This window comes from Salvelinus fontinalis, chromosome 6, assembly GCF_029448725.1.
Source record: "Salvelinus fontinalis isolate EN_2023a chromosome 6, ASM2944872v1, whole genome shotgun sequence".
NCBI lineage: Eukaryota > Metazoa > Chordata > Actinopteri > Salmoniformes > Salmonidae > Salvelinus > Salvelinus fontinalis.
Genome location: NC_074670.1, coordinates 28,231,677 through 28,248,403, shown reverse-complemented (window position 1 = coordinate 28,248,403; position 16,727 = coordinate 28,231,677). Strand labels below are relative to the sequence as shown.

The 16,727-nt window shown below is 46.5% G+C and overlaps 1 protein-coding gene across 9 annotated transcripts in view; it reads left to right on the top strand.

The window, feature by feature from the left end:
* Window positions 1-3,474: 3,474 nt before the first annotated feature.
* LOC129857552 (chondroitin sulfate proteoglycan 5-like) overlaps window positions 3,475-16,727 on the top strand; it is a 30,488-nt gene continuing 17,235 nt past the window's right edge. Inside the window, exons 1-2 of one of the 9 annotated variants that reach the window (XM_055925906.1) lie at window positions 3,475-4,098; window positions 13,402-14,383. In XM_055925906.1, the coding sequence (XP_055781881.1) occupies window positions 4,002-4,098; window positions 13,402-14,383 (1,079 nt within the window). In that variant the 5' untranslated portion in view covers window positions 3,475-4,001. The remainder of the gene's footprint in view (window positions 4,099-13,401; window positions 14,384-16,727) is intronic. The other 8 variants (XM_055925907.1, XM_055925908.1, XM_055925902.1 and 5 more) reach the window with 8 other exon arrangements.

The following is a 16,727-nucleotide window of genomic DNA, read 5'->3' as shown; positions in this document are numbered from 1 at the left end:
GTATACTCCCGTCTTAGTTTCTGGAACCTGTGAGTGGGTGGTTAGCCTTGGCTATGTACATAGTAACAAATGCTCTTGCAAATTATTGAAGCTTTTCTGCCGGAGGAGGGAGGAAGAGAGAGCGTGCGAGAGAGAGAAGGATGAGGAAAATATTGCTGCTGGGTGCACTGGGTGCAGGGAGAGGGGAGGGGGGGTGATTGGAACGGGTGAGGCTGAAGCTTATGTACAGTACGTATGGAGGAGGGGGACGATGGTTTGGATGATTGGCGGCCAGTGCAACGTGCTATGTTTGGGGTTTAAGCGAAGGGGGACGGGGGACGGGTTTTTAGGGGACGGGAGGTTGGTTTAAAAGGGGGTGCACAAACAGTTTAGTTCTGCTCTGGTTAGCAGCATGTCAGCTTGTGTTCCCCAAAGCCCAACCCGGCACTAGGAATAGCAACACTGCTCAGACGGCAACGGAAAGAAGGAGGAGGTGGGAGGAGGAGGACAAAGAGGGATGGAGAAAAAGGGAAGGCTGTGGCAGTATGGGTTTTAACTGGACTGGAAGTGGATTGCAAAATACATCTGGAACATGGATCTGTAAAATAAAACCTGTGCGTGTCTGTCTATCCGAATATGCATTGTATGACTCGTATGCATGTCACAACCAGAAGTACCATGCATGTTACTATGCACTCTCATCCAGGAAACAATGTAAGCCGCATGAGAAAAACAATCACTGAGACTCTTCTCCAATTCATTAATAAAGACCTCATGCCACACCACTCACACGACTACGAGTAAGTGCACACACAGATACACACACAGACACCCCCACCGCCCCCCACACGCATACTGTCTCTCCCTCTATCTCAAACTCCCACGTGAGCGTGTTCACTGGGCATGTATAGCTGGAATTCAGAAGAGAAGCAGCCTAAAAGGTCATTGTCTGGCCTCATTAGCACTATCTGCCACACAGCTGTAATAATGAAACCATAATGAGATTATATTAGTAAGTATATACAGTGATGTTGGTCATTGAATGACCTGGGGTCATCTGTTAAACTCTTCTCCAATCTTACTTTATCATGTTCATACCTGACACAGGATATGTTACCCACAGCAGACATCTTGCAGTGTTTCTTAGTTGAAGGTTAGGGATAACGGTCTAATGTCTGTTTGTCAACGGTATAATCTACAATAGCTTTAGAAACATTCTGAGAACATTCCAACAACAGAGCTGAACGGAGGTGTTCCTAGAACATTGAAGAAAATGGGAATCAGAGGGGAAAATCCAAAAGTCCCAGTCTTTCTTTTTTGGTTAGATGGGTAGGTATGACCTTTGAACCTCCCACCTTTCCAGTCTGACCTACGATGACCTCAGTCTTGCCCCAGGGTGTCTGAGAAACTGCCTAATTGTTACATTATTTGTTTTGTTGTTGTGTGCGTGCAGGCCTGCCTGTACCCAGTAACCCTGTGTCACCGCAACCGGATATTAATTCTTCCCCTGAGGTGGGGGGGTCAGTCATATTTTTGGGGAGAGGAGAGTGAGGATTTATGTCTAATCCCAATGTTGTTGACGGCCCCGTGTTCAAAATTAAACCGATTGGTGAGACTGTCATAACAACAGCCCTGGTTAGAGCAGACATGAAAGCTGTAAGAGGCATTAACCCCAAAATGAGTACATGACGCCCAGAGACAGATCTGGGGTGAGGTGGTTTAGGGGGGTCTATTTGGACATTGGGGGAATCCCCTCTTCTAACCAATCAACCTGACTCGCACATAGTCAAATGGCTGATTCAGCTCCGGGTGGGTGCGTTTCTTAAGGGCAAATAAAGGGGGTTATCGTGTGAGTAGAGGGGGTAGTGAAAGTCAAATCGCTCTAAACTAATTGACCCCATCTAAAAATGATATATATACACAGTCACTCAGAAGGAGGAGTCACTCAGAGGATACTAACAAAGTCTCTAATGTGTTTAAAAAGCATGGAGACTGCAAACTATGAGAACAGTTGGTGAAGGATAGTTCTGATAGATGATTTGAAGATCTCAGCAAAGTCCATTGAGGGGAGAATGAGTGGCCACCAGCCTTTTGTCTGAGGGTACTGTACTGTACTGTACTGTACCGTCCGTCCGTCCGTCCGTCCGTTCCCCCAAAGAGGTGTATTGGTAGGCAGGAGGGCTGCAAACTGCTTGAGGCAATCTGCAGGGTGCGAGCACGCACATATACACACAAACACACACAAAGCCCTCACAGGAAAGCAAAGCGATCATCCTCAGGTCAGGTCAGGTGTGTTGGAGAGGTAGGATGTGTGAGTACCATCCTTAATTTAGCTGAACCCTGCCTACGTGAAAACGTTGAATAGTCTAATTTGAAATAGGACAGTCAATTATTAATTTGTTTGACACTGCATTTCTAATTGACTTACTTTTCACAATTAATTTAACAAATGTAGCATTTTCCAATTTTTTTATTATTTTTTATTAACTTGTAACACACACACACACACACACACACACATGCGTGTGCAGGCAAGCATTCACATGCTCACAAAAACACGCACACACACACAACATAAAAGCCTGCTGCCGGGACTACTTCCCCTCTTCCTCCATGGTCATCCTCCATGGTCTTGTGGCCAGCCAGGTCACCCGTGATACAAGTCAGTATTCTAAGTCCATCCATGTCTGAGAACGTCGAATGAAGTGTAAATGCCCACTAGGGGCAGCAGTGAGCACTGTTAAGTAGCTTCAAGCATCTGCCTCTGATTCCAAAGGTTGCATGTTGGAATCCAGCAATAGAAAGTTGTTTTTGATATTATTGTTTTAAGCCTATCCATTCAGAGTTAATGCCTAATTTTAAGAATTTGGACTTAACCCTAACCGTAAAAATCAATTTAATGCCTCAACTTAACCCTAACCGTAAAAATTCAGAGTTAATGCCTAAACTTAAACACCTTGAAATTTCTCGTTTGACAAACATGGATGAACATGTAGCCTAATTCTGACCTGAGACTGTGAGAGCTGGTAGCTTGTGAAAGAATGTATGGGACCCCATCGTCAGTACCCTGGGCCCTACTCGTGCGTTCATCACTGCATCCCAATGTCTCTCACACCCCGCCCCCTCTCTGCTCTTTGTTTCTTTATCCGAACAAACAATTAACCAAAACATGTTGTTTCTAAAGCATTAAAACCCAACTTTACTTTAAATCTCCCTCTCATCCAACTGTTATGTGGCATGTGGCCCATGCACCGAATAGAAGTTTGAGCACAGTGCTTAAAACCCATAATTTATATTTAATTTGATTTATTCAAACATTTGGCCAAAGCATCAATATCTTCAGGGAAATGCTTGAAACATTTGACAGTGGAAAATAAGCATACGCCTGCGCACTCACGCAGAATTATTATAATTTTTATTTTAAGTCTCCGTTGATAAATTGTGTTTAAAAGGCTGCTGAAATGCCGAGCTGAGTGTGTGCACTGGCAAAATCCAATAGTCTCAGTTGAATAGCAAATTGGTCCAAATTATTGAAAGGGAAAAAGTCTTGGGAAGAGGAGGGGTAGGAGACGGGAGGAGGGGGGCAGCAACAATCTTTTCCCCTTGCCATATGGTGAGAGCAGTGCCGATAGCATCACATTCCGCGGAGCGTCGCCTGTCGTCCTATGGTGAAGTGCCATCGCTCTAATCAAAGACAAACGGAGCCGCAGCTTTCGCTTGCGCTCAACTCAGCTCCAGTACGGAACGTCCATCCTTGGCTGTGCGAGGTCTCCGTCTGGCCGATATTCGGTGGCGACGGGGCCTTGAACGATTGAACTGTGGCTAATTGAAGAAGCGGGAGAAGTAAATACGAGCACACCACTCAAGACGAAGTTACTATGGGGAAGCGCAGGGAGGCGGGAGTCTAACGTGGATAGGGGGCACAAATCAAATCAAAAGATTTACTATTCGGATTATTTCTATTTTGAACACTTCATTTTCAGAGGGATTTTCATCAGATTTTCTGTCCATCACACGCAGGCATGAACGGAAGGGAAGCGAGGTTTTGCACGGGATGCTGGAGGCAAATGATGCTGTCAAGCATTCTGGTTCTACACTTGATTCCCCTCGTTGTACATGGTAAGAAATCATATACGTTTTTACTCACAAGAAAGCATGGGTTGTCTCTTTGTTTTCCCTCGGATGTGTATGATAGGCTGACCACCGTGAAACCAGTGACTACTAAACACACTTGCACAGGGAGTCAGTCCAACAAAGGGGGCCAGTGAGTCTTCTATTGTAGGCTAGAGCCGACTGGTCATGCGCTCACTCTCAGAATAGCGGCATTGAGCACTGCACCATAGGCTATCTTTTCCCAGGACGTTAACCAATATTTTATTTGGGTTATGAGATGACATTATGGGTGGGATATTGTCGGGCAATGGGTCAATTCCAAAGAGAGGCAATTGCATGGAAGTTGTATTGGTTTTTGGAGAGCCGGATGGCACAATTGCCTTTCAGCAATGACCCACTCTCTGTATCGGTTTTACGGGGTAATAGTGGCGAGCCGATGCACTAAAATTGCTCCCCCGAGGCTGCTGCTGTCACTATGGCAATGATGGAGCCAGGCGACACAAAGGCAGGATTACGGTCGGAGTCCCTGTTGCATTATTCATCAACCACTCTGAACAGACATTCTGATACAGCGCGCCTTCGCTTTTATAGAAAACATGAAAAGACACTGAAAACTCTCTTTCCTCATTTGTCTCATGCTGAATCACAGCACTTCTTACATATTAATAATGTTGTTGGCTATGAATAGCCCAGGGATAGAATCAATGTGACATCATGGGGATATAGGCTACCTAATTTAGTCGATTCATTTTTATTTAAATGTCCTTACTCGGTCGCCATTACCATTAGATTTTATGTTTGGCCACTTCCGCTTGGATGGGAGGATGATGTCCAGTGATTGTAGGAACGGGAGCGTGAATTGGTACCCTACTTACAGGAATGTAGTCTGCGGAAGGATGGGATGTTAGGCTATATTTACTTATCCATATGTCAGTATAAAAAAAAAACGTCTGTGTAGCCTCTGGAGACTGGTCCGGGTTGGTGCGCTATTGTCCAACCGGCAAAAAGAAGATCAGTTTATGCCCATCACCGCCCAGCAACAGGGCACTGAAGACGGTACCAATGCGCCAATACATGCTCAAACAAGGTCAAAATGCCCTGATTAAATGGGTGAATATTTAATATAACATCAGCCATGCCAAATATATACAATGATAGCGGCAGGAAAGTAGGGTGGCTGAGGGTGCAGCACCCTCTGATAAAAATGCAATTTAAAACATTAGTTCCACAAAATTAGTGAACTAGGCTTTTAATACTCCTGTAGGGAGGGTGAGCCCTCCATCATCCCCCTAATTTTCTTGCTTCACCGGTGGGCTGTGGCAGTGGCACAACCTGCTCCTTCTACTGTGAACACTGTGGTGACCAAAGAACAGTGTCCCTAACAATGACAGTTAATTACATGTCAGGGCTCCTCTTCTTGGTGGCATTTTCAGTCTTCCATAGTGAAGTGAAGAGATGGTTAGGGGGTAGTAGTGAGGGATGTAAGAGGCATCTCCCCTCCCCCACTCAGAATGATGGCTGTGTGAGCGGGTTTGGACGGGTGATGGAGGGGGTAATAGTAGTCACGGCGTAGCCACATTTCCAGGATTTATGTCCCTGGGGCCAGCACGGTGATGGACTCTGGGAATGAGGGACCTCCCCGCCCGCCCGCCTGCCTGCCTGCCTCTCCCTCCTGCCTGTCTGCCTCTCCCTCCTGCCTGTCTGCCTCTCCCTCCTGCCTGCCTGCCTCTCCCTCCTGCCTGTCTGCCTCTCCCTCCTGCCTGTCTGCCTCTCCCTCCTGCCTGCCTGCCTCTCCCGCCTGCCTGCCTGCCTCTCCCTCCTGCCTGCCTGCCTCTCCCTCCTGCCTGCCTGCCTCTCCCTCCTGCCTGTCTGCCTCTCCCTCCTGCCTGTCTGCCTCTCCCTCCTGCCTGCCTGCCTCTCCCTCCTGCCTGTCTGCCTCTCCCTCCTGCCTGCCTGCCTCTCCCTCCTGTCTGCCTGCCTCTCCCTCCTGCCTGCCTGCCTCTCCCTCCTGCCTGCCTGCCTCTCCCTCCTGCCTGCCTGCCTCTCCCTCCTGCCTGTCTGCCTCTCCCTCCTGCCTGTCTGCCTCTCCCTCCTGCCTGCCTGCCTCTCCCTCCTGCCTGTCTGCCTCTCCCTCCTGCCTGCCTGCCTCCCCCTCCTGCCTGCCTCTCCCTCCTGCCTGCCTCTCCCTCCCTCCCTCTCCTCTGGCCTGCTGACACACATCTGCCGCGGACAGATTATCTTTGAAGCGCAGTGTGTTAATCTGCAAGCCAATCCCCCCCAGCCTTTTTTATATCAGTTTAGGGGAAAAAAACAAATTTAGATCATAACAGTCATTTTAAAATCAATTTAAAGTAAATTGGAGAAATAGTACACGCCTCTCTCTCTGTGTGTTCTGAATGATGCCACTGTGGTATGTGCTCTGTGTAATGGTAAATGTGACCCAGGTTAGATCTGCCACATGCTAAAACAGCCTACCTACATATCCTTCTTACATTGGTCTGCTCATTAGAAAACACCTGCCAATGGGTGTAGTCCCAACCCTCCTTTCTCTAGCCCCAGTAGTATACATTACTCATTTCACATTAGTCATACAATGAGCTTTGTTCACTGCTAGGTTGGACACATCACCATTGGAGAGCTGAAATCATTAGAACCTTGGGTGGATGACCTCAACCCCCCAGCACCTCACATGCTGCACTCCACCTCCTTCCATCTCAAACAATGGCTGGCTCAGCGCAAAGACGCCTCTGCATGTGTAACATGAAACCCGCTTTAGGCACACCCTCCTTCCCAAGCAGCTCCTCTCCGTGTTGCTTCAGGGGGATTGTGGGGTGACCTTGCATCTCATCATCAGAGGAGAAGCACGGGGAGAAGCAGAGAAGAAGACAAAATAGTGTTATCCCGTTCTCTCTGTCCTACCACCTGCACCCCCCTGCTCCAGGTTTCTGCCTCCAGTTGCCAGCAGGGGACCATTAACATAGGTGTCAGTTGGCTTGACCTGGCCAGCCGTTTAAACGTGTGAGCATTCCCATAGGTTGTGGTAGTGTTAAGAAAGAGTGTGCATCTTTGTGTTCTTGTACGTTCTAGTAGTCTGTGTGCGTGTCAGCGAGTTCATGTCAGTGCACGCGCCTCCTAATGTGTCAGCGCACATCTAGTCTCCTCAAAGCGAACCGTGCTCTGCAATGCGAGCGGAGCGTATTACATCACCGAGACGGCTTCCATAGTTGAGCCCTGTCCTATTAGCAGTCATTCCCCTACCTCCCCCTGTCAAAGAGGTGGTCCTCTGTAGCTCAGTTGGTAGAGCATGGCGCTTGCATCGCCAGGGTTGTGGGTTCAATTCCCTGGACCACCCATATGTAAAATGCATGACTGTAAGTCACTTTGGATAAAAGTGTCTGCCAAATGACGTATATTAATAAAGAAATCCACCACACAACCACATTCAGCTGAACCAAGAAAGAAAGAAAGAATGAAAGAAAAAGAGAAAGAAGGGACAATAATCTTACTGATAGCTGGATTCATGTGGTCTGTGATCCCTGGATGCCTTTGAAAGCGGGGAGTTGATCGAATCCTTGATTTTTAATTAGGCTAATCACTTAAATCAGTGGTTCCCAACCTTTTTTGGTTACTGAATTTAGCTCTGCCCGGAGTACCCCCTCATGGGCATTTTGTGGTATCATGAGACTCAAGTACCCCCTATGGATAGGCCAAGTACCCCAGGGGTCCTAGTACCTCTGGTTGGGAACCACTGGCTTGAACCAATCAGGTGAAAGCAGGAAGGTAAAGGAGTAGTGTATGGAGTATGGACACCGGAGGGGCATGCTTAGAGAGGACAGGCTCCCTGTTCTGCATTTTGATAACACACACACACACACACACACACGACCAGGCACACACAAATAGCAAGTCTTCTGTAAACCACACACCTGCACACACACCCTTTGTTCATACGCACTTAATATTGATGTCTGAAAATGTGAGTGTTAGCGTTTTGTCCTTGTAGTGTGTGCGTGCGTGCGTGTGTTTGTGTGCAGATCTGTTAGGTTAGCAACGCTGCATCAACTCTCTCTCTGCACAGTGAGGGCAAGACTGTTGCCATGGCAACCCATCCCTCCTCCAGCCTGCCACCTGTTGAGCACAGAAATGAAAGGTTTTATGTGATGGAGGGAGGAAGGTATAGAGAGAGAAGGAGAGAGAGAGAGGGAGATGGAGAGAGAGAGAGAGATGGAGAGAGTAGCAGAGTGGTAGGTGGAAATCAATGCAGGGGTATTCAATTAAGGCTGAATGTAGACCCATGCATATCCACTTTCATAGATATTAATGAGTGGTGTTGAGTAAAGAGAAAAAGGTTAATGCATTATTCATAATGGTTATATAGTGTGTGTGTGTGTGTGTGTGTGTGTGTGTGTGTGTGTGTGTGTGTGTGTGTGTGTGTGTGTGTGTGTGTGTGTGTGTGTGTGTGCGTGCGTGCGTGCGTGTCTATATACAGTATGAAGGTTCTCTCTTGAGGATTGTTTAGAGGGAGCTCACTGTACAATCAATGGAAACGAGTGATCAGTCAGACTCACTCTCTCTCTCACACACAACCTCATAATCCTTTTCACTTGACTATCATCCTTTGCTGTTCATCTCTCTCTCTCTCATGCGCACCTAACTGCCATTCCGTCTGCTCATCTTTTTCACTACACCATCCCCCTATCTCACACTCTCTTACTCTTGGCATCTCCATACTCTCTCTCGCTTACTCTCCTAGTGTCTCCCTCTGCGCTCTCTCTCAACTGCTTTCTCTCTTTCACTCCCTCCCTCTCTTTCCATCCCTCTCTTTTCCTCCCTCCCTCTCTTTCCCTCCCTTTCTTTCCCAGAGACATATAAACAGATAAATTTATTTGAAGCTACAGCCAGCTGTGCTGTACTTTATCTCACTGCTCTGGCCACCCTTACCTCTGACCCTTCACCCCTATATCCTTCTGTCTGGGTCAGCAGACACTGCCTGGGAGCTAAAATCTGTCACAACCAATCCCCGTCCTCTTTACTGTCTGTCATAGCCAATCACAAACACCCGTTTCATTTGGAGGTAGGCAACGCATCCCAACTAACCAGGAAACAAAAGATTGGGCAGCTAGCCAACACCAACCCTGTTGTCCCTCCCCCCCCCCATACCCCCCAAACACCTCAGAATACTCTTTAAGGAGTGAGGGGGTTCCTTATGTAACACTGTCTGACAGTCCCGTCTGAAAGGGTAGCACAAAGACCACTTTATCCACCCCCCACCCTCCCAGGCCGCCACACACTGCTCTCCAACAGCCCTTGGCCAGGGGTCCGCTGTGGCCCCCGTGAGCCTCATTCCATCTGGGCCAGGGGGACAATCAGCAGTGGAGGCCAGGAACGGTGAGAAGACCAGGTCTAAACAGGGATCTGACCCTACCCTGGCCCTACCCTGACCCTACCCTGGCAATCCCCATTCAGGCCATTGTGGCATCATGCCAGGCTGCCACCTGTGGATCTAATGTCCGTTTTGTTGGACAGCCTCTGTGTCATAGTGGGCACAGTGTAGCTTGTTGGCTGGGATTGGGTTGGTGTTCAGGATGTATGGTTACTCGCTACTGAATAGGTTAGTCACCTTTCTCAATCTCACACAAGTCTCCCTTTGACATCAAATCTATGATTTACACAAAAGTTTTGCATCTGTAGGCCTACCTCAAGTTAGGCATTAAATTACACTGCATTTTCAGCTTTGTTTTTCTACCTCAAATAACGTTTTTAAGATAACACATGCAGGTTTTCTGTTCTCTGATCTCCTTAAACTTTGCTCGATCATAAACAGTCTCAAATGCAATATGAAGTATTTTTAGACTGGTATTAGTAGTCTCGCCTTGCAACTGGATTTATCAAATCAGTGTCTTCACATTGTTTAAAGAGAATGAGACTGCTATTTGTCTCTGGTGTATACAAGTCTTTCATTGGAAACCTCAACTCAAGTAACTCCAAGAATGGTGTAAGTGCCTTCATGTGTTCTAGTTCAGAAACAGCCGCACATATACGGCCAGGCCCACTCTCCCTGCATGTGAGCAGAAGTCTCTATGACTAAACTTAAGTTCTCCTTATTGAATCAAAAGCCTATATTTGTGGCTTGGTCAGGTGATGAGGAGATAGCTGTGTACCAGTGGGAGATACGGGCCTGCTGTTCACAGTAGTTCTCTATCTATGGGTCTTGGCTAAGGCTGCGAAATTTAGTGAACTTTCAATAAATTCCCTGGTTTTCTCCATATCCCAGTTGGAGGATTCCCGGAATCCAGAAATCTCCAACCAGGATTTCTGTAAAACCAGGGAATGTATTAGAAGTTAACGGGATTTTACAACCCTACTCCTGGCCGGTGGTGCCCAGCGAAATCAGTGGCCTGTCAAAAGTCTCCTTGTTAATCCAATTAGGGTAACACGACTATGTGAGGATACATTTTTAATTGAAACTCACTTCAGAGAATCAGCAAAGCTCTCTGGCAGACAGACACACTGCTGCCTCCAATAGAGCAGCTCTTCAAGAGCACCACTGGTGTCCTCCCTAGAGAGAGAGAGACAGACAGACAGAGAAACAGAAGGGTTTGAGAGAGAGAGAGAGTGTGTCTCTACATAGATGAGTGATTAATAACCTTTCCTGCAGTCAAATAACCAAATCGCCCCCTAGTGACCTCATGGGTGGAATGTTATTAATATTTTTTGTAATTTCATAATTAATTAACATTATTTTTTTTAAACTGCTGAAAATCCAGTGTTTCTATGTCAAATGGTTTTGTTATATTTCAGTCTTCTGTGATGTACAGTATATAAAGTGTTATATTGGTATGCAAACTCAAATGTAATACATTTCAACTCTATATCTGACATTGTACAGGTGTCTTCTTTTCTTTAAGCCCATAACCACGTGTGTGAGGTGTATACTTTTGTTTCATAGTAGATTTGTTTAAGACTACCAAGAAACACTCTGTGTGACCCTGATTTAGCCCACTGCAGTAAAATGTTTTAAGAAGCCTTTAAAAAAGATTTAGTTTTACCTTTAAGTAATCGCTTGAAGATTCGAATTTTGGACAGCCTATGATTCTCCATGATATGACATTGCTTATATGGTGATTATATGACCTTTTACAAGAGAGAACCACATGTATGGAATGTTTTACTTCATGAAAGAGTTGATGCCCAATGTAGTACAACTCCAGTATTCCTGACTTCATAACCCTAACAAACCCGACATCCATGAAATCTAGACATTTATACTGCACACAAATGACATCCGTGCACCACAACAATATTTTAAGGCTGTTAGCCCACTACACTGGCCATACTTTGAATGATACTGATATAGATGTTGATGGTGAAAACAACAGGAAACCCAGACTCAGCCAAGGTTATGGTTTGGCCATTTTGACAGAAACAATGAGACAGACCTTGTCTTTGGAACGTTACTTTCTGTCTCTGTTTGTTTTCCAGACATACAACTATTAAAGACGTAAAGTGACTGAGTGATTGTTAGAGCTGAACAAATACAGAAGTGTGACTAAAGTGTCTCTTTACCGTCGGAGGGAGCTGTCTGTTGAGTAGCCTTTTCCCCTGGGGACTACTCACGCAGAGTTAGCTAGCCTGTTCTGTTCTGTTCCCTGTAGAGTCCATCACTTACTGAGGGAATGCCCGTGTGTGTCCGTGCATCTCTGTGTGTGTGTCCGTGCGTCTCTGTGTGTGTGTCCGTCCGTGCGTCTCTGTGTGTGTGTCCATGCGTCTCTGTGTGTGTGTGTGTGTGTGTGTGTCCGTGCGTCTCTGTGTGTGTGTGTGTACAGTATATTCCCTTTAAAGTATATTCCTTGAATATGTGTGGAAGCGTGGCGGTCCACAGGGGTTTTGGCAGAAGCGACGCTACTCAGAATGTCAGATGATGTCTTTAACAGCAGTGTGAGTAGCAGAATGAGTGTATCTGGTGGATGGATTAACCCAAAATTCACCCTCATTTCAAAAGCCTCTGTTTCTCTAACTACAGCAGAAATAAGCCCAGGATTCCACCTGGCTGCTACCCATTAACTTTATCTGCTTAGTAATGTAATACTCTATTGGCCTACCGTATATTTCCTACAAATAATGCTAGTATAACAGCACCTGGTTTTGTTGAAGCTTTGTGAGTTATTTGCTTGTCATGCACCACTTTTTATTAAGAAATGGTAATATTGTTTGATATGAGATATTGGTTTGTGTGAATGTTTTTTGCTGGACACCACGCTGAAACCTAGACTCCACGTCACAAATGGCATAGCGCTTATTAAATATGATGATGACATTTCTGTGAAAGAAAACATGTTGGTCTCTTACTGACAAGTAAATCCAACACTCTTTCACTGAACGACGTGTGTGTCTGGTTCAAGTAATGTGTTTCTCTCAGCGCTGCTCTCTGTGAGACTGCAGGGTGAAGATGCCATATGACTCCCCTCCAGATCACTCCACCTCCCACAGGGAGCCCCGGAGACCCTAAACCCCAAACCATAATCCCTAATCCCAGCTCCTTGCCATTCAAGTACATTAGTCAACCATTACACATAATCCATGGGGTTCGCCAAAGCTGCTTTAGGAGAGGAATAAGGAGCTACACTTGGCTAATGTAATTGACCAGTGGATAAGTATATGGCCAGTCCACCTTGGTTTAATTTGTTTTGCATTTTAGCCTCAGGGTAATGCTGGACTGCTGAGCCATCTTGGGAGACAGATACCGTCCAATGACTAGGGACTTGAGTCATGATATGTTCAGTCATTCAATTGACACAACTCGTATGTGGATTCTTGGCTGAAGCCTCAATGCAAGAAAGTCACTGGTCATCTGATAGTTTGTTCGGTTGGTGTTTGTTTACTACAGATGTAGGATGTTAATTTGACCACTCTCTTGTTGCTGAGAATTTCCCTCACAGCAGGAAATGCAAACTTGTAATGTATCTGAGGTTTAAAAAGGCCTCTAAGGTTTGTAATTTCCACTTAAGAAATGTCAGACTTGACTTGCCCTAATGAAAAATCTATCAACCCCTACAATTTTTTTTTCTAATGCACATAATAATTCACATTTCCTGTTGCTGCAGGATTATTTTCATGCCGTAGCAAACTGGCTCAAATTAAGATCCTACATCTGTATCTCTGCCGCTCATAGTAGGTCTAGTTCTTGTGTCCGTGTTTTGTATTATGAATGACATTAAGTGGACAGATTGATAAAAGGATATTCACTCATGGCTGTGTGTGTTTATGAGACCTGACCCCTGACAACATTGTTTTCTTGTATGTTTTCAGGGAACACCCTGGGGTCCAATGTCACTGAGTTGGACACCACAGCCAACGTGACATCCCTGCCCAGTAAGGTCGAGGAAGCGGCCAAAGTGAATGATGTTGTTATCGAGGTGAACAGGGTCAGCGCCTCAGTCAGCCCCATCGTCACGGTGACCCAGAGGGCCGGCCGCATGCCCCGCTCCAAAGAGGAGCAGGGCAGCGGCATGCTGGGAGAAGAGGTGTTGCCAGCCGAGGAGGAGGTGGTGGCCCCGCCCAGGATCAGCCCCGACTCAGCAGAGACCGAGCTCCTTCTGCCTAGCAACCCCCGTGGCCCCGAGGAGGAAGAGGATGAAGAGGAGCACACCGGCCCACCGTGGCTGAACGCCAGAGACAACGTTTTTGACCTAGACCGCCGCTTCCGAGAAGGAGTAGCCAATCTGGCCACCACCACTGCCCCTCCCCCCGCCGCCGCTAACCCCTCTCGCCCGGATATCCTCACCGTGGACTTCTTCGACCCCGCCTCTCGCAGCCGCGGCCTGGACCTAGCCCTTCCCTCTCCCTCCTCTTTGGCCCACGAGCTCCAGGGCGGCGACCCCACTTCCTGGGCCATGCCAGACAACTACGACTACCTCACGCCGTACGAGGAGGGTGCGTCGCCCACCCCTGATGAGTACTCCTACAGTACCACTACTGATACCTTGGATGGGGATGACGACTTGAGGCTAACTGTCGAGCCTCCATCCCGCTCCAGGCCAAGGGATCCCCCAGGTTCCGGCTCCTTCACCCCAGACAAGAGGCTGCCCAGTGGGGATGCCGCTGCTGCTCCAGAGGGCCCTACGGCACCCCCTCCAGCGTTACCCGTGGATGGCTCAGACGGAGCCGGTGGCTGTCGCCAGGGCTACGTGAAGCAGAATGGAACCTGCCGCTCCCCCTGCGACACACTGCCCAGCTACTGCTTCAACGGAGGCCAGTGCTACCTACTGGACGGCATGGGGGTCTTCTGCAGGTGAGAGATGGAATGAGCGCACTCACACACACACACACATAAACACTCTGGCACACACAGCCATCATGCCCTTACATCATAGGCAAGGCATCCAGATGGAAGAAATCTAATTTATTAACAGATAAACATTGAACCCAATAAAACCCATTACCATAACTACATTACAATAACAGATATCTACACCCTGGACAATGTGTATAGAAAGTATGAGCTAGCCTGATGAGTGAATGAGATGGAGGATGAAAACCAGTTCCCCATCACACACACACACACACGGAGATGACGATCATCCACCTTCCACTTGTATTTTACAGTATTGTATTGTACATATGTTTTGTAGTGGTCCTGTGTGGCTCAGTTACAGTATTAAGAGCATGGCACTATCAACACCAGGGTGGTCGGTTTGATTCCCACTGGGGTCACATACAAAAATGTGTGGACTCACTGTTGTCACCTGCTTCGTAAATGGCATATATTACAGTACTGTATGGGCCAATGCAATTTTAGTAAAGCAAAATACCCCAGCAACTTCATTTTGGATATATGTTCACAGTATAGGGGATGCATTACATACAGTATATCTTTGATCTGGTCATTGTCAGATTATTTTAAATTTACTGTGAAGTATACTCATAATAGTGGTAATAGTGCAGTACAGTATATATCATACTTCACATGTTTCTACTTAACAAACATACATTTTCATTATGTACTTCTCAAAATCTGCAGTAGACCAACCAATGTAAAATCTACAGGTTTACCAAACGGTTAAGTGATTATCAATTAACAGCGGTCGGATTAAGTAATAGTAAAATGTATTTGAACAAATTAGAAGAGAATCATATCAAAAGTGATGTGAGCATTTCATTGTAAAAGGCAATGACTTTAAATGAACATGTATTGCAACGTGCAGCATGTTTTTCTAGATGAAACACTGATTAAGTTTGGTGAAAAAGTGACTGTATGATTTGGTGTGTTTTACAAGGTTCCCAATCCTGGTGCATTGATACCTGGCCAACAGATCTTTATAGAGGTCACCATGAGGAGAAAGTGTAAGCCAGGTTACATGAGAAGGAAAAATCCCCTCCTCCCCAAACTCATCCAACCCATTGTTATAAAACCCCTCGGATCATTATGCAGAGCTATGCCAAGATATTTATTTCCCTTAATCCTGTAACTCACCGAACGAACCAATCAGCAGGGAGAGATCAGAAATTAGCAAACATCTGTGTGGATTAGCATGCAAATGTATGCGCGGTAGCAAGTCCCTGGGTGGCCATCGCCTCCTGACTGGCGCTGATGGAGATGATGATGGCAATGAGAGCTGGCGCAGATGAATCGAACAGACAGGGTCGCCATGCCAACGCGATTATGTTCACACAACAGGAGAGCTCACACAAATGTATGTGTGCACATATGCTCAAGTTGAGACACACACATGCAGGTACGCATACACACGGACGCACACACACACAAAAACGCACACACGTTTGCTTTTACCATGAGCCCAATAGAACCTCTCCCAACGCAAGGCCCTAATCATGACATAATGACCCGCTGTTCTCCTCCCCCTGCAGACACACAGTTTCTCATCAGTGTGTGGCTATACAGTTCAACTGTTCAGTGATCTTGTCGCTGACCTCTTGACTCTGACAGTTTCCTGTGGCAGGTCAGCAGTAGGTAATCTCCCAGCAGGCCTAAAGGCCAGAGATGAGGTGTGTGATTGAGATGGCAGATGCCCGATTTTTGCAGAGATTGGTCTTATCCTTTATACTGGTTTATAATCATTGGAGCCACGGTCCATATAATCCTCATTTACAATCATTGGAGCAACAGTCCATAGAGTTGGAAAGCCAAGAGCAATATCGCAAATCACTCCCATAAAACTTAACTAGGATACTACAGCAATGTGGCTGCAGGTAGGTACTCTAGTGGTTAAGAGCGTTGGGCCAATAAACAAAATATCGCTGGTTCGAAATCCCTGAGCCGATTAGTTGAAAAGTCTGATAAGGTGCCCTTGAACAAGGCACTTAACCCTAATTGCTTCTGTAAGTCACTTTGCGTAAGAGAATCTGATAAATGACTCAAATGTAAATGGTTATCTCTACATATTTAGAAGACAAGGTCTTTGGTGGGCTTAAAGAGATCATAGTAAACCATAAACAAACAGTAAACAATGCACTAAGTACATTGATTTTGATGTCTGTGAGAAGTCCATATTAGATGACACTGTCCCACGAGACTGTTGGACTGAGTCAGTGAAGATCTGTGTTACACGGAGGGACAGTCCAAGTTCTGTCTGAGGTTGGGCTAAGAGGCAATATGGGTCAGTGGAGCTCTGGCA